Source organism: Oncorhynchus mykiss, chromosome 20 (assembly GCF_057628025.1).
Source record: "Oncorhynchus mykiss isolate SJ-2025 chromosome 20, ASM5762802v1, whole genome shotgun sequence".
In the NCBI taxonomy this organism is placed as follows: Eukaryota; Metazoa; Chordata; class Actinopteri; order Salmoniformes; family Salmonidae; genus Oncorhynchus; species Oncorhynchus mykiss.
In genome coordinates this window covers 43,820,763-43,839,129 of record NC_143041.1, presented here as the reverse complement: position 1 = coordinate 43,839,129, position 18,367 = coordinate 43,820,763, and the positions used below count along the sequence as shown (strand labels likewise).

General features: G+C 42.0%; 1 protein-coding gene across 4 annotated transcripts in view; it reads right to left on the bottom strand.

Annotated features, from left to right (window-relative positions):
- The window catches only part of LOC110499546 (histone acetyltransferase KAT6B), a 106,225-nt gene that overhangs the window by 62,636 nt on the left and 25,222 nt on the right, over positions 1–18,367 (bottom strand). For 2 of the 4 annotated variants that reach the window (XM_090213109.1, XM_036956330.2), the window contains exons 4-5: positions 8,957–9,072; positions 8,398–8,524 (exon numbers count right to left, since the gene is read on the bottom strand). In XM_090213109.1, coding sequence (XP_090069235.1) covers positions 8,398–8,524; positions 8,957–9,072 — 243 coding nt within the window. The remainder of the gene's footprint in view (positions 1–8,397; positions 8,525–8,956; positions 9,073–18,367) is intronic. The other 2 variants (XM_090213110.1, XM_036956331.2) reach the window with 1 other exon arrangement.

Sequence of the window (18,367 nt, the reverse complement as noted above, 5' to 3'; positions counted from 1 at the left end):
ATGCCAGAACCGGACAAGAACCTGACAACCTCAGCACACAGGGGGACAAACAACTGCCTGGAGGTGATAGCATTCCCTCCCCCATATGCCCCCCTAGGCACAACTATGACAACATAACCAACAAAAACGGGTCACAACTCCTGCAGCTCTATCGCACGCTGGGTATGTACAGTACATAGTCAATGGTAGGCTTAGAGGGGACTCCTGCAGCTCTGTCGGACACTGGGTATGTACAGTACATAGTCAATGGTAGGCTTCGAAGGGACTCCTGCAGTAGGTACACCTATAACTCATCTCTTGGCAGTAGTACTGTAGACTACTTTATCACTGACCTCAACCCAGTCTCTCTCAGAGTGTTCACAGTCAGCCCACTGACACCCCTATCAGATCACAGCAAAATCACACTCTACTTGAACAGAGCAATACTCAATCATGAGGCATCAAAGCCAAAGGAACTGAATCATATTAAGAAATGCTATAGAGGGAAGGAATGTAGTTTGGAAACCTACCAAAAAACAATTAGCCAAAAACAAATTAAATCCATTTTAGACAACTCCCTGGAAAACATTCCACTGTAATAGTGAAGGTGTAAACTTGGCAGTAGAAAATCTTAACAGTATATTTGACCTCTCAGCTTCCCTATCAAATCTAAACATCTAAAATTATAAAAAGAAAATTAACAACAATGACAAAATGGTTTAATGAAGATGCAAAAATCTAAAAGAAATTGAGAAACCTGTCCAACCAAAAACATAGAGACCGGGAAAACCTGAGTCTACGCCTTCACTAAGGTGAATCACTGAAACAATACAGAAATACACTACAGAAAAAGAAGGAACAGCACGTCAGAAATCAGCTCAATGTAATTGAAGAATCCATAGAATCTAATCACTTCTGGAGAAATTGGAAAACACTAAACAAACAACACGAAGAGATGGAGATGTATGGGTAAACCACTCTTTTTGGCTCTTTAACAAAGAACAAACGGCAAAATCAAATAAACTCAGCAACAAAAAAACGTCATCTCACTGTCAACTGTGTTTATTTTCAGCAAACTTAACATGTGTAAATATTTGTATGAACATAAGATTCAACAACTGAGAAATTAACTGAACAAGTTCCACAGACATGTGACTAACAGAAATGGAATATGTCCCTGAACAAAGGGGGGGTCAAAATCAAAAGTAACAGTCAGTATCTGGTGTGGCCACCAGCTGCATTAAGTACTGCAGTGCATCTCTTCCTCATGGACTACACCAGATTTGCCAGTTCTTGCTGTGAGATGTTACCCCACTCTTCCACCAAGGCACATGCAAGTTCCCAGACATTTCTGGTGGGATTGGCCCTAGCCCTCACCCGCCGATCCAACAGGGCCCAGACGTGCTCAATGGGATTGAGATGCGGGCTATTCACTGGCCATGGCAGAACACTGACATTCCTGTCATGCAGGAAATCACACACAGAACGAGCAGTATGGCTGGTGGCATTGTCATGCTGGAGGGTCATGTCAGGATGAGCCTGCAGGAAGGGTACCACATGAGGGAGGAGGATGTCTTCCCTGTAACGCACAGCATTGAGATCGCTTGCAATGACAACAAGCTCAGTCCGATGATGCTGTGACACACCGCCCCAGACCATGACGGACCCTCCACCTCCAAATCGATCCCGCTCCAGGGTACAGGCCTCGGTGTAATGCTCTTTCCTTCGACGATAAACGCAAATCCGACCATCCCCCTTGGTGAGACAAAACCGCGACTCGTCAGTGAAGAGCACTTTTTGCCAGTCCTGTCTGGTCCAGCGACAGTGGGTTTGTGCCCATAGGCGACGTTGTTGCCGGTGATGACCTGCCTTACATCAGGCCTACAAGCCTTCAGTCCAGCCTCTCTCAGCCTATTGCAGACAGTCTGAGCACTTATGGAGGGATTGTGCGTTCCTGGTGTAACTCGGGCAGTTGTTGTTGCCATCCTGTACCTGTCCCGCAGGTGTGATATTCGGATGTACCGATCCTGTGCAGGTGTTGCTACACGTGGTCTGCCACTGCGAGGACGATCAGCTGTCCGTCCGGTCTCCCTGTAGTGCTTTCCTAGGCATCTCTCAGTACGGACATTTATGTAATTTCTTGCCCTGGCCACATCTGCAATCCTCATGCCTCCTTGCAGCATTCCTAAGGCACGTTAACGCAGATGAGCAGGGACCCTGGGCATCGTTCTTTTGGTGTTTTTTAGATTCAGTAGAAAGGACTCTTTAGTGACCTTAATTGCCTACAGTCTGTAAGCTGTTAGTGTCTTAACGACCGTTCCACAGGTGCATGTTCATTAATTGTTTATGGTTCATTGAACAAGCATGGGAAACAGTGTTTAAACCTTTTACAATGAAGATCTGTGAAGTTATTTGGATTTTTACGAATTATCTTTGAAAGACAGGGTCCTGAAAAAGGGACAATACTTTTTTTTGCTGAGTTTACATGATCAAATACAAATATTAGAATCAACTATTAAAGACTCCCAGAACCCACTGGATTCCAGAACACACTGGATTCCAGAACACACTGGATTCTCCAACTACCTCCAACTCAAAAAGGACTGTGGTGTTGATGGTATCCTCAATGAAATGATCAAAATGTACAGACAACAAATTCCAATTGGCTATTCTAAAACTCTATAACATCATCCTTAGCTCTGGCATCTTCCCCAATATTTGGAACCAAGGACTGATCACCCCAATCCACAAATGTGGAGACAAATTTGACCCCAATAACTACTGTGGGATATGCGTCAACAGCAACCTTGGGAAAATCCTCTGCATTATCATTAACAGCAGACTTGTACATTTCCTCAGTGGAAACAATGTACTGAGCAAATGTCAAATGGGCTTTTTACCAAATTATTGTACGACAGACCACGTATTCACCCTGCACACGCTAATTGACAAACAAACCAAAACAAAGGCATGCTTTGTTGCTTTCAAAAAAGCCTTCGACTCAATTTGGCATGAAGGTCTGCTATACAAATGAATGGAAAGTGGTGTTGGGGGGAAAAACATACAACATTATAAAATCTATGTACACAAACAACAAGTGTACAGCTAAAATTGCCAGAAAAAAAATAATAAATCTTCCCACAGGGCCGTAGAGTGAGACAGGGATGCAGATTAAGCCCACCCCCTTCAACATAAATATCAACGAATTGGCGAGGGCACTAGAAAAGTCTGCAGCACCCGGCCTCACACTTCTAGAATCTGAAGTCAAATGTCTACTATTTGCTGATGATCTGGTGCTTCTGTCACCAACCAAGGAGGGCCTACAGCAGCACCTAGATCTTCTGCACAGATTCTGCCAGACCTGGGGTCCTGACAGTAAATCTCAGTAAGACCAAAATAATGGTGTTCCAAAAAAGGTCCAGTCGCCAGGACCACAAATACAAATTCCATCTAGACACCGTTGCCCTAGAGCACACAAAAAAAAACTATACATACCTTGGCCTAAACATCAGCGCCACAGGTAACTTCCACAAAGCTGTGAATGATCTGAGAGACAAGGAAAGAAGGGCCTTCTTTGCCATCAAAAGGAACATAAATTTCAACATACCAATTAGGATCTGCCCAAAAAATACTTGAATCAGTTATAGAACCCATTGCCCTTTACGGTTGTGAGATCTGGGGTCCACTCACCAACCAAGAATTCACAAAATGGGACAAACACCAAATTGAGACTCTGCATGCAGAATTCTGCAAAAAGACCATCCGTGTACAATGTAGAACACCAAATAATGCATGCAGAGCAGATTTAGGCCGATACCCACTAATTATCAAAATCCAGAAAAGAGCCGTTAAATTCTACAATCACCTAAAAGGAAGCGATTCCCAAACCTTCAATAACAAAGCCATCACCTACAGAGATGGACCTGGAGAAGAGTCCCCTAAGCAAGCTGGTCCAGGGGCTCTGTTCACAAACACACCCCCAGAGCCCCTGGACAGCAACACAATTAGACCCAACCAAATCATGAGAAAACAAAAAGATAATTACTTGACACATTAGAAAGAATTAACAAAAAAACAGAGCAAACTAGAATGCTATTTGGCCCTAAACAGAGAGTACACAGTGGCAGAATACCTGACCACGGTGACTGACCCAAAATTAAGGAAAGCTTTGACTATGTGCAGACTCAGTGAGCATAACCTTGCATTAACATTTTCCGACAAGATAGAACAGCCAAAGGGGGCGGAGTTGCAATTTACTGCAGAGATAGTCTGCAGAGTTCTGTCATACTGTCCAGGTCTATGCCCAAACAGTTTAAGCTTCTACTTTTAAAAATCCACCTTTCCAGAAACAAGTCTCTCACTGTTGCCGCCTCAGCCCCCAGCTGTGCCCTGGGCACCATATGTGAATTGATCGGCCCCCATCTATCTTCAGAGTATGTACTGTTAGGTGACCTAAACTGGGACATGCTTAACACCCCAGCCGTCCTACAATTTAAGCTAGATGCCCTCAATCTCACATTAATTATCAAGGAACCTACCAGGTACAACCCTAAATCCGTAACCATGGGCACACTTTTAGATATCATCCGGACCAATTTGCATGCGTAATGGGTCCGTGGTCAAACAACCACCCCTCATCACTGTCAAACGCTCCCTAAAACACTTCAGCGAGCAGGCCTTTCTAATCGACCTGGCCCGGGTCTCCTGGAAGGATATTGACCTCATCCCGTCAGTCGAGGATGCCTGGTTGCCCTTCAAATGTGCTTTCCTCTCCATCTTGAATAAGCATTCCCCATTAAAAAAATGTAGAACTAAGGACAGATATAGCCCTTGCTTCACCCCATACTTGACTGCCCTTGACCAGCACAAAAACATCCTATGGCGTTTTGCATTAGCATCGAATAGACACCGCGATATGCAACTTTTCAGGGAAGTCAGGAACCAATATTCTCAGCCAGTTAGGAAAGCTAAGGCTAGCTTTTTCAAACAGAAATTAGCTTCCTGTAGCATTAATTCCAAAACGTTTTGGGACACTAAAGTCCATGGAGAATATGAGCACCTCCTCCCAGCTGCCCACTGAGGCCAGGAAACACTGTCATCACTAATAAATCTACGAAAGTCGATAATTTCAATAAGCATTTTTCCAGGGCTGACCATGCTTTTCACCTGGACCCCCCCCCCCCGCCCCCCTGTTTCTCCTTCCCCAAAATTCAGACAGCTGATGTTCTGAAAGAACTGCAAAATCTGGATCCCTACAAATCAGCTGGGCAAGACAATCTGGACCCTCTCGTTCCAAAGTTACCCACCAAAATTGTTGCAACCCCTATTACTAGCCTATTCAACCTCTCTTTCGTATTGCCTGAGATCCCCAAAGATTGGAAAGCTGCCACGGTCATCCCCGACACTCTAGACCCAAACTGTTAGTTACCTATATCCATCCTGCCATGCCTTTCTAAAATCTTCAAAAGCCAAGTTAATAAACAGATCACCGACCATTTCGAATCCCACCGTACCTTCTCCACTATGCAATCTGGTTTCAGAGCTGGTTATGGGTGCACCTCAGCCACACTCAAGGTCCTAAACAATATCATAACCTCCATCGATAAAAGACAGTACTGTGCAGCCGTCTTCATCGACCTGGCCTAGGCTATTGAATCTGTCAATCACCTCATTCTCATCAGCAGACTCAATAGCTTTGGCTTCTCAAATGACTCCCTCGCCAACCACTTCTCAGATAGAGTTCAGTGTGTCAAATTGGAGGGCCTGTTGTCCGGAACACTGACAGTCTATGGGGGTGCCACAGGGTTCAATTCTCGGGCCGACTCTTTTCTCTGTATATATCAATGTCGTCACTCTTGCTGCCAGTGATTCTCTGACCCAACTCTACGCAGACAACACCATTCTTAATACATCTGGTCTTTCTTTGGACACTGTGCTAACAAACCTCCAAACGAGCTTCAATGTCATATAACACTCCATTAGTGGCCTCCAACTGCTTTTAAATACTAGTAAAACTATGTGCATGCTCTTCAACCGATTGCTGCCCACACCCTCCCGCCCAACTAGCATCACTACTCTGGACGGTTCTGACTTGTGGACAACTACAAATACCTAGGTGTCTGGTTACTGTAAAATCTCCTTCCAGACTCACATTAAGCATCTCCAATCCAAAATGACATCTAGAATCGGCTTCCTATTTCGCAACAAAGCCTAATTCACTCATGCCGCCAAACATACCCTCGTAAAACTGACTATCCTACCGATCCTCGACTTCGGCGATGTCATTTATAAATTGCCACCAATACTCTACTCAGAAAACTGGATGCAGTCTATCACAGTGCCATCCGTTTTAGCACCAAAGCCCCATGAACTGCCCACCACTGCGACCTGTATGCTCTCGTTGGCTGGCCCTCACTACATATGTCGCCAAACCCACTGGCTCCAGGTCATCTACAAGACCCTGCTAAGTAAAGCCCCGGCTTATCTCAGCTCACTTGTCACCATAGCAACACCCACCCATAACACCCGCTCCAGCAGGTATATTGCATTGGTCAACCCCAAAGCCAATACCTCTTTTGGCCGCCTTTCCTTCCAGTTCTCTGCAGACAATGACTGGAACAAATTGCAGAGTCTTATATCTCCCTCTCTAACTTTAAGCATCAGCTGTCAGAGCAGCTTGCCGATCACTGTACCTGTACACAGCCAATCTGTAAATACACACACACACGACTACCTCATCCCCATATTGTTACTTACCCTCTTGCTCTTTTGCACCCCAGTATCTCTACTTGCACATCATTATCTGCACATCTATCAATCCAGTATTAATGCTAAATTGTATTTTTTTGCCTCTAGGGCCTATTTGTTGCCTACCTCCCTACTCTTCTACATTTGCACACACTGTACATTTGTCTATTATTATTTTCTATTGTGTTATTGACTGTACGTTTGGTTATGTGTAAATCTGTGTTGTTTTTTGTCGCACTGCGTTGCTTTATCTTGGCCAGGTGGCAGTTGTAAATGAGAACTTGTTCTCAACTGGCCTACCTGGTTAAATAAAGGTGTTCTCAACTGGCCTCCCTGGTTAAATAAAGGTGTTCTCAACTGGCCTCCCTGGTTAAATAAAGGTGTTCTCAACTGGCCTCCCTGGTTAAATAAAGGTGTTCTCAACTGGCCTCCCTGGTTAAATAAAGGTGTTCTCAACTAGCCTACCTGGTTAAATAAAGGTGTTCTCAACTAGCCTACCTGGTTAAATAAAGGTGTTCTCAACTAGCCTACCTGGTTAAATAAAGGTGTCCTCAACTAGCCTACCTGGTTAAATAAAGGTGTTCTCAACTAGCCTACCTGGTTAAATAACGGTGTTCTCAACTAGCCTACCTGGTTAAATAAAGGTGTTCTCAACTAGCCTACCTGGTTAAATAAAGGTGTTCTCAACTAGCCTACCTGGTTAAATAAAGGTGTTCTCAACTAGCCTACCTGGTTAAATAAAGGTGTTCTCAACTGGCCTACCTGGTTAAATAAAGGTGTTCTCAACTGGCCTACCTGGTTAAATAAAGGTGTTCTCAACTAGCCTACCTGGTTGAATAAAGGTGTTCTCAACTAGCCTACCTGGTTAAATAAAGGTGTTCTCAACTGGCCCACCTGGTTAAATAAAGGTGTCCTCAACTAGCCTACCTGGTTAAATAAAGGTGTCCTCAACTAGCCTACCTGGTTGAATAAAGGTGTTCTCAACTGGCCTACCTGGTTAAATAAAGGTGTTCTCAACTAGCCTACCTGGTTAAATAAAGTTGAAATAAAAAAAATAAAAAAAACATATTTCCCTCAGATTACACAGATCCACAATGAATTCAAATTTTCATTTTGATAAACTCCCATTACTACTGGGTGAAATACCAGTGTGCCGTCACGGCAGCAAGATTTGTGAACCAGTGAAGAACAAACACCATTGTAAATTCAACCTATATTTATGCTTATTTATTTTCCCTTGTGTACTTTAACCACTTGTACATTGTTACAACACTGAATACAGACATAATGACGTGTGTAATGTCTTTATTCTTTTGGAACTTCTGTAAGTGTTTATTTTTTTATTGTCTATTTCACTTTTGCATATTATCTACTTCACTTGCTTTGACAATGTTAACACGTGCTTCCCATGTCAATAAAGTCCCTTGAATTGAATTGAGAGAGAGAGAAAGGAAGAGAGAGAGCGAGAAAGGAAGAGAGAGAGCGAGAGAGAGAGAGAGAGAGAGCGAGAGAAAGAGAGATAAGAGATTGAGAAAAAGACAGACGGAAGGAGAGAGAGAGAGAGCGAGAGAAAGAGAGATAAGAGATGGAGAAAAAGACAAGAGAAGGAGAGAGAGAGACAACCTCAGACAAAACTAAGGAGCCAAACATGTATAAAACGCAGTTAGTTACCTGTTGGCATCCTTAAGAGAGGCGGGTCGCAGCACTCCATGTGAAACCCCCGATCACAGGAGTCACAGAACAGCATCTCATCCTGCAAGGAGACAGGAGGCATGTGTGGGGCTGTGTGGTGGCTTCCCTGTAGTTGCATAGATGTTACACCTTCTGTCATTTCACTCTAAAGGAGGTATACGTCCATTTAGTTTAACATGGACGAGAAGGTGATTTATGTTTTGAATGAAGAAAGGGCGGTGCATCTTCAATGTACAACATGTTGCCCGGGAAAAGGCTGATCTATGTTTGAAAAACATCTGTAATTATATAGTATGTGTCCCAAACAGCACACTATTACCAATATAGTGCACGACCTTTGACCTTCGTAGTACATTATATAGCGTACTAGGGCGCTATTTGGGATCAGCCAATATCATTAAGAGGACATGTACTACCCATAATGCCTTGGAGACGTTAGACTCGCTATGTCTCTATGAAAGTATCATCAATCTATATCACGGATTAAAATGGTGTGTAAACAGAAAATAGAACAGTATTACATCATTATAATACTTACAGCGTTTCTGCCTTGTATTTGACAGGAGCTACATGTTTTACATTCTATACATTGCCATCGCAATCTCTTGACGTTAGTGGTCAGCTCTGGGGAAAACTTCAAACAAGACGGATGCCCTGTAGAGGTAATTAAAAGAGGAGCATATTAGTGTTCCTGTACATTTCAACCATATTTTGGTTCACGTCCAAAACAGCACCATATTCCCTATGTAAATGCTTTTGACCAGAGCCGAGAGAGAGAGAGAGAGAGACCTACACTACATTCACACCCCTGGATTTTTCCCCCACATTTTGTTGTGTCACAATGGGATTCAAATGGATTTAAATTGTAATTTTTTGTCCACCATCTACACAAAATATTCTGTAATGTCAAACGGAAATATTATTATTTTTATAAAAAAAATTTTTTAAAAACACCAATATATTTGAATTAGATAAGTATTCAACCTCCTGAGTCAATACATGTTGGAATCACCTTGGGCAGCATTTACAGCCGAGGGTATTTTGGGGTAAGTCTCTAAGCACTTTGCAAACCTTGAAAGTACCATTTTTGCCCATTTTTTTTTTTTTTGTTTTTAATTCTTCAAGTTCTGTCAAGTTGGTTGTTGAACATTGCTAGACAGACATTTTCAAGTCTTGCCACAGATTTATCAAGCCAATTTAAGTCAAAACTGTTACTAGGCCACTCAGGACTGAGTTGGAAAGGATGCCTGTATCTTTGTAGTGACTGGGTGTATTGATATACCATCCAAAGCGTAATTAATGACTTCACCACGCTCAAAGGGATATTCAATGTCTGTTTTTTTTTATACCAATCTACAAATAGGTGCCCTTCTTTGCGAGGTGTTGGAAAACCTCCCTGGTCTTTGTGGTTGAATCTGCGTTTGAAATTAACTGCTCTTAACCTTACAGATAATTGTACGAGTGGGGTACAGAAGTAGGGTAGTCATTAAACAAATCATGTTAAACACCCTTCTACAAAGAGCTAGTCCACGCAACTTATTATCCAACTTGTTAAGCACATTTCTACACAATGTTTTTAGGCTTGCCGTACCTATCGACTCATGAGATTTTCAGCTTTTCATTTCTTATTAAATTTGTAAAAAAAAATGTTCTAAAAACATAATTCCGTTTTGACATTACGGGGTACTGTGAGTATTCAGGCTGTAACAAAATGTGGGAGAAGTAAAGACTGGGAATGCATTCTGAAGCTTGAATGAGGGAATGAGGGTGCCACTTGGGACCATATTCTTTAGTATCAGTTTCACAGAGCAGTAGACTCGACCTTCCCATCACGTTCACAAAAGAAAGGTTCAAAGTGAAACTGACAGTGTTTTTAACTGCTTCGCAAGATATGAAAAACAGACCATCATAATATCAGTCGAAAATATCCAATTCACAGTTTAACGCTACGAAACCAACTTAATATAGTTTTAAAAATAGGTTCTATCTGACAACAAAAAAATAACATTACATGGAGTACGGTAGTGTTGGTGGAATTGTTAGGTTAGATTACTCGTTGTTTATTACTGCATTGTCGGAACTAGAAGCACAAGCATTTCGCTACGCTCGCATTAACCTCCGCTAACCATGTGTATGTGACAAATAAAATGTGATTTGATTTGTTGGCAGAATAAATGGATGCATTCATCTATGCATGATTAATATAATTCACCAATATATTGCTTGGTAGTCCAACAAAGTTGTAAATCACAGCCGGTACATTGTTTTCTGCCTCCAGCACTGTTTCAGTTTCAATGACTCAATATTGTGGACAAAAGCAGAAGAAAGTAAGGCTGGGAATGTGAAATACAAAATCAAACTAGCGAGGGCATCAGAAGCAAAGCCATTTTAGGTCTGCTGAATGCAAACTTGAACACAGTGAAAATTCTGTGCAACTTCCAGCGGGCGTTTTCTGTGAACACTGAGGCTATACCCCTTTTAAGTCACAGTTTTAGACAGTGATCAAGTTGGCCACTGTGGCTATTTGATCATCATTTAGGCCTACCATCAAAAACAATGGAGAAAATACACCCCATAACATTTTTAGCATGGAAATAGCTGTTCTATCATCCAGCCTACAGTAACAGCCAATGTGTGGTGTTCAATGTAGGTCTACATTCCATGACACTCTACAAAAAAAAGATGTAGGTCTTAACATTAACCTGTTTATCCTTCAGACCAGGAAGTGAGTGAAAATGTGTTGGATGAAAGAAACCACTTTACAAAATAAAAAGCATTATTATTCCCATACCACTATTACAGAGAATCAGATAAATTACCATCTGCCTATTGGCTACTCAGCTTATTCAAGCCTGTCTCGATATATAACACTGAGACGGAAAAAAAAAAAAAATCTTTAAACCTACTCGCTTTTCAAACATGTATTTATTAAGGATCCCAGCTGCTACTCTTCCTGGGGAAGAAACATTATTGCAGTTATATACAGAATGTTTTATATTACATTTCATAACACTTTTCACAACCCATTAAGTGTGTTCCCTCAGGCCACAACTCTACTTTCACATACACTACCAGTCCAAAGTTTAACACCACCTACTCATTCAAGCGTTTATTTTTTATTTTTACTATTTTCTACATTGTAGAATAATAGTGAAGACATCAAAACTATGAAATAACACATATGGAATCATCTAGTAACCAAAAAAAAAAAAAAAAGTGTTAAACAAATCAAAATATATTTCATATTTGAGATTCTTCAAATATCAAGGCAAAGGGTGGCTGACAGCTTTGCACACTTTTGGCATTCTCTCAACCAGCTTCACCTGGAATGATTTTCCAATAGCCTTGAATGAGTTGTTGGCTGCTTTTCCACTCTGCAGTCCGACTCATGTGTCTGTGTGTGTGTGTGTGTGTGTGTGTGTGTGTGTGTGTCTTCGCAGTCATGTAGTTATGGCTCCATGTAGTACTGTGCTCCTTCCATAGTCTGTTCTTGACTTGGAGATTGTGAAGAGACCTCTGGTGGCATGTCTTGTGGGGTATGGATGGGTGTCCAAGCTGTGTGCTAGTAGTTTAAACAGACAGCTCGGTGCATTCACCATGTCAATACTTCTTACAAAAACAAGTAGTGATGAAGTCAATCTCTCCTCCACTTTGAGACATGAGAGATTAATATTAGCTCTCTGTGTACATCCAAGGCGTGCTGCTCTGTTCTGATCCAATTGTAATTTTCCGAGGTCCCTCATCCTGGCACTTGACCACACGACTGAGCAGTAGTCCAGGTGTGACAAAACTAGGGCCTGTAGGACCTGCGTTGTTGATAGTGTTCTTAAGAAGGCAGAACAGTGCTTTATTATAGACAGACTTCTCCTCATCTTAGCCACTGTTGTATCAAAATGTTTTGACCATGACAGTTTACAATCCAGGGTTACTCCAAGCAGTTTAGTCATCTCAACTTGCTCAATTTCCACATTATTTATTACACGGTTTAGTGAATGATTTGAAATATTTCAGATTAACTTATTCCTTGCCACCCATTCTAAAACTAACTCAAATCAAATCAAATGTATTTATATAGCCCTTCGTACATCAGCTGATATCTCAAAGTGCTGTACAGAAACCCAGCCTAAAACCCCAAACAGCAAGCAATGCAGGTGTAGAAGCACGGTGGCTAGGAAAAACTCCCTAGAAAGGCCAAAACCTAGGAAGAAACCTAGAGAGGAACCAGGCTATGTGGGGTGGCCAGTCCTCTTCTAGCTGTGCCGGGTGGAGATTATAACAGAACATGGCCAAGATGTTCAAATGTTCATAAATGACCAGCATGGTCGAATAATAATAAGGCAGAACAGCTCTAACTGCAGCTCTTTGTTAAGTGTTGCAGTGATTTCAGTCACTGTAGTAGACAACGTGTCTCGTGATGAGTCATCCGCATACATAGACACACTGGTTTGACTCAAAGCCAGTGGCATGGCATTAGTAAAGACTGAAAAAAGTAACAGGCCTAGACAGCTGCCATGGGGAATTCCTGATTCTACCTGGATTATGTTGGAGACTTCCATTAAAGAACACCCTCTGTGTTCTGTTAGACAGGTAACTCTTTATCCGCAATATCGCAGGGAGTCTAAAGCCATAACACAAAGCTTTTTACTATCATTCTTTACAACATGTATTTTTGTTTTCATAGTATAGTTTCTTCTTTTTAATCAGTTTAGTCATTTCTTAATTTGCAGTAGGTTAGCCAATCGGTTGTGCAGCCAGACTTATTTGCCATTCCTTTTGTTTCATCCCTCTCAACCATAACATTTTTTCAAATTCTCATCCATCCATGGGGATTTAACAGACATGTTCTTAATGGGTTCATGCTTATTAGTAAATGGAATAAGCAATTTCATAAATGTGTCAAGTGCAGCGTCTGGTTGCTCCTCATTACACACCACAGACCAACAAATATTATTTACATCATCAACATATGAATCACTACAAAACTTATTGTAAGACATCTTATACGGCATAAGGCGCTACAGATGGTAGTGCGTATGGCTTAGTACATCACTGTGGCCAAGTTTCCTGCCATCCAGGACCTCTATACCAGGCGGTGTCAGAGGAAGGCCCCCCAAAAAAATAGTCAAAGGCTCCAGTCACCCAAGTCATAGACTGTTCTCTCTGCTACCGCACGGAAAGCAGTACCAGAGTGCCAAGTCTAGGACCAAAAGGCTCCGTAACAGCTTCTACCCCCAAGCCACCTGCTGAACAATTAATCAAATGACCACCCAGACTATTTACATTGACTCCCCACCACCACTGCTGCTACTCGCTGTTTATTCATTGACTCAGGACCGGTATATAGCCTCATTATTGTTACTTATCTTCATTTTGTTATCTTTTTTTTTTACTTTAGTTTATTTAGTAGATATCAGATTTGAGATATCAGCTGATGTAAGAAGGGCTTTATAAATAAATTAGATTTAGTAAATATTTTCTTAACTAACAATGCAGTTCAAGAAATAGAGTTAAGGGCTTGTAACTAAGCATTTCAAGGTAACATCTACACTTGTATTCGGCCCATGTGACAAATACAATTCGATTTGATTAGGCCCAGCCTTTGGAACTTTGGTTTTCCTAAATATGGCTACGATATTGTAATCACTACATCCTATGGATTTAGATAAGGTTTTAAAGCAAATTTCTGCAGCATTACTAAAGACGTGATCAATACATGTGGATCAATACGTCAGTGCAAGAGGCGTCACTACAGACCCTGGTTCGATTCCAGGCTGTATCACAACCGGCCGTGATTGGGAGTCCCATAGGGCGGCGCACAATTGGCCCAGTGTCGTCCGGGTTAGGGTTTGGCTGGGCTGGGATAGGATGTCATTGTAAGTAAGAATTTGTTCTTAACCGTTGCCTAATTAAATAAAAAATCATTCCTGTGCTGTTTTTAACTACTCTGGTAGGTTGACTGAAAACCTGAACACTGGCTACAGCTTTAACCTTTTTCTTGAGATGGCGAGATGGCGAGGTGAGGCAAATTAACCAGTTAGAGCTCTAGGGGCGCTATTTCATTTTTGGATAAAAAACGTTCCCGTTTTAAGCGCGATATTTTGTCACGAAAAGATGCTCGACTATGCATATTCTTGACAGTTTTGGAAAGAAAACACTCTGAAGTTTCAGAATCTGCAAAGATTTTGTCTGTAAGTGCCCCAGAACTCATTCTACAGGCGAAACCAAGATGATGCATCACCCAGGAATTAGCAGAATTTCTGAAGCTCTGTTTTCCATTCTCTCCTTATATGGCTGTGATTGCGCAAGGAACGAGCCTACACTTTCTGTCGTTCGCCCAAGGTCTTAGCAGCATTGTGACGTATTTGTAGGCATATCATTGGAAGATTGGCCATAAGAGACTACATTTTCCAGAGGTCCGCCCGGTGTCCTTTGTCTAAATTTGTGCGTAATCTTCAGGTGCGGTCATTTTCTCCTGGGATTCAGGAGAGAAAGCATGTATCCAAGAACGATGTATCAATGAAGAGATATGTGAAAAACACCTTGAGGCTTGATTCTAAAAAACGTTTGCCATGTTTTCAGTCGATATTATGGAGTTAATTTGGAAAAAAGTTTGCGTTTTGAGGACTGAATTTATGGATTTTTTTTGGTAGCCAAATGTGATGTATAAAACGGAGCTATTTCTAATACACAAGGAATCTTTTTGGAAAAACTGAGCATCTGCTATCTAACTGAGAGTATCCTCATTGAAAACATCAGAAGTTCTTCAAAGGTAAATGATTTTATTTGAAGGCTTTTATGTTTTTGTTAATGTTGCGTGCTGGATGCTAACGCTAATGCTAACGCTAAATGCTAACGCGAAATGCTAACTCTAGCTAGCTACTTTTACACAAATGATTGTTTTCCTATGGTTGAGAAGCATATTTTGAAAATCTGAGATGACAGTGTTGTTTACAAAAGGCTAAGCTTGAGAGATGGCATATTTATTTCATTTCATTTGCGATTTTCATAAATAGTTAACGTTGTGTTATGCTAATGAGCTTGCTGATAGATTTACACAATCCTGGATACAGGGGTTTTTTCATAGCTAAACGTGACGCAGAAAACGGAGCGATTTGTCCTAAACAAATAATCTTTCAGGAAAAACTGAACATTTGCTATCTGAGAGTCTCCTCATTGAAAACATCTGAAGTTCTTCAAAGGTAAATGATTTTTTTGAATGCTTTTCTGTTTTTTTGTGTAAATGTTGCCAGCTGAATGTTAATGCTAAATGCTACGTTAGCCATCAATACTGTTACACAAATGCTTGTTTTGCAATGGTTGAGAAGCATATTTTGAAAATCTGAGATGACAGTGTTGTTAACAAAAGGCTAAGCTTGAGAGATGGCATATTTATTTCATTTCATTTGCGATTTTCATGAATAGTTAACGTTGCGTTATGGTAATGAGCTTGAGTCTGTATTCACGAACCCGGATCCGGGATGGGGAGATCAGAAAGGTTAACCTGTAGCCATATTACTTCAACAGTATTTAACATGAGATCCTCTCTAAGTTTATTGATGTCCTGATGCAGGTTTATAATGTTAGGGAGCAGCTTATTGATGTCCTGATGCAGGTTTATAATGTCTGGGAGCAGCTTATTGATGTCCTGATGCAGGTTTATAATGTCTGGGAGGAGCTTATTGATGTCCTGATGCAGGTTTATAATGTCTGGGAGCAGCTTATTGATGTCCTGATGCAGGTTTATAATGTCTGGGAGGAGCTTATTGATGTCCTGATGCAGGTTTATAATGTCTGGGAGGAGCTTATTGATGTCCTGATGCAGGTTTATAATGTCTGGGAGGAGCTTATTGATGTCCTGATGCAGGTTTATAATGTCTGGGAGGAGCTTATTGATGTCCTGATGCAGGTTTATAATGTCTGGGAGCAGCTTATTGATGTCCTGATGCAGGTTTATAATGTCTGGGAGGAGCTTATTGATGACCGATACACATGCTCCTGGATAGCAAGTTTTTGCACCAGGGACTGAGACATTTCTCACCATTGAACTGCCCAATACAACGGCCGGAGAAGGGGATGGAGAAATCAACCCATTTCTACCCCTCACACAATTCGTGGAACCTTTCACGGTCCCACGAGAAACAGGATAGCGTAGGCACGCAGCTCCCGGCTATAGGTTCGGACCTTCCACAGCAGGATGAGCCCCGTCAGATCCAGAGAGAGGAGCCGAACTGGGCGACGAAGCTGCTGCTGGAGTCAGCTAAGCTGTCGCAGACACAGGCAGTCCTAGCGATGAAGGCCACAGGTAGATCAGGCACCAGGGCGGCAAAGCCATTCATTCTTCATGTCGATCTGCTCCGGACCTCTCGCAGACACTCTAGTCCGTTTAGCAGCATGCTGCTGCCTTTTGTTTCCACGACTTGTGACATGGGACCATCGCTGATTGGAGCAATCCTCTTGCTGTTCTCGTTATACTCCACTACAAGATGAGGAGGAGGAGAAACAGATGGAGACAACTTCTTTGGCAGGCAAGTTCCAGGTAACACAGGCCATTTGAATAAGGACAGATGTCAAGGCAGGGATACATCCATCAAGCCCAGTGGTGTCCAGCCACAGGAGTTGAAAACAATAAAGTTCCAATTTGTATTTTCTCCATAAGAATTAAAATTTGCTTGCAAACGATATAGCTACTGTTCCTGTAATCCTCCGTAAGCAAACAATGGCCGCATTAGAACTCCGGATTGTCACTATTGTACCAGGCAAGAGCGTAATAAACAGCTTCTACAGTGCTGGAAAAGTTTGTTTGCTATTCCAGGCAGTGGGCTCCAATGCAACCTAGCTAGCTGGTAAACAACCAGTCCAGACATATGAACAAAATAAAAAAACAGAAACAACAGACCGAAACAGTTCGAGGCGCAGGAGGTATCAGAGTTCGTGATAGAAGAAATGTACACATTTTGTGTTCTCGGAGGATGCAATCACTCCACCATTGCTGACTGCAAATGATATGTAACTTGGATAATATCTCACTAACTTGCAAAGGATAGGAAATAGAAATGCAACGTGGCTACATGCAGCTCTTGCTATGATCTCAAAACTAGCGCATCTACTCGTGACTGCTCAGGCTGTAAACACAGTTTTGGGCCTCCCGAATGGGTCAGTGGTCTAAGGCTAGCGATCCTGGTTCGAGTCCCTGCTCTGTCGCAGCCAGTCGCAACCGAGACCCATGGGGCGGCGAACAATTGGCCCAGAGGCATCCAGATTAGGGGAGGGTTTGGCCGGCAGGGATGTTCTTGTCCCAATGCACACTAACGACTCCTGTGGTGGGCGCAATGCACGCTGACACGATCGCCAGGTGCAAGGTGTTTCCTCTGACACATTGGTGCAGCTGGCTTCCGTTTTAAGCGGGCATTGTGTCAAGAAGAAGTGCGGCTTGGCTGGGTTGTGTTTCGGAGGACGCACGGCTCTCTAACTTCACCTCTCCCGAGTCCGTACGGGAGTCGCAGCGATGGGACAATTGGATACCACGGAATTGGGGAGAAAGAAATTTGTTAAAAAAAATAAATACACAAAAAAATAATACAGTCCAGTTGAAATTGAATGGCACAGATCCATATATAGCAATGATCTATTTGTATATAGGCCTACTGCAGATCTGATTGGTTATGCTGCACCAGTATGTGTGAAGTACAGGCTGAGTTGTGCCTGTAAATGCAATAGAACCCTACTCAAATGCGTTCCGCCTACAAGAAAATATCTTGCATAATTAGTTTAGCATACTAAGTCTTGATAGTGTTAACTAAGGGGGAAAAACTCCAGAAAGTTGACTCAAGTTCAATCTCGTGCTTCTCTGCACAAGTAGTGATGCACCGATATGACATTTTTGGCTGATACCAATATCCAATATTTTCCTTGCCCCCCAAAAAACGATACCTATATTTCAAATTTTAGC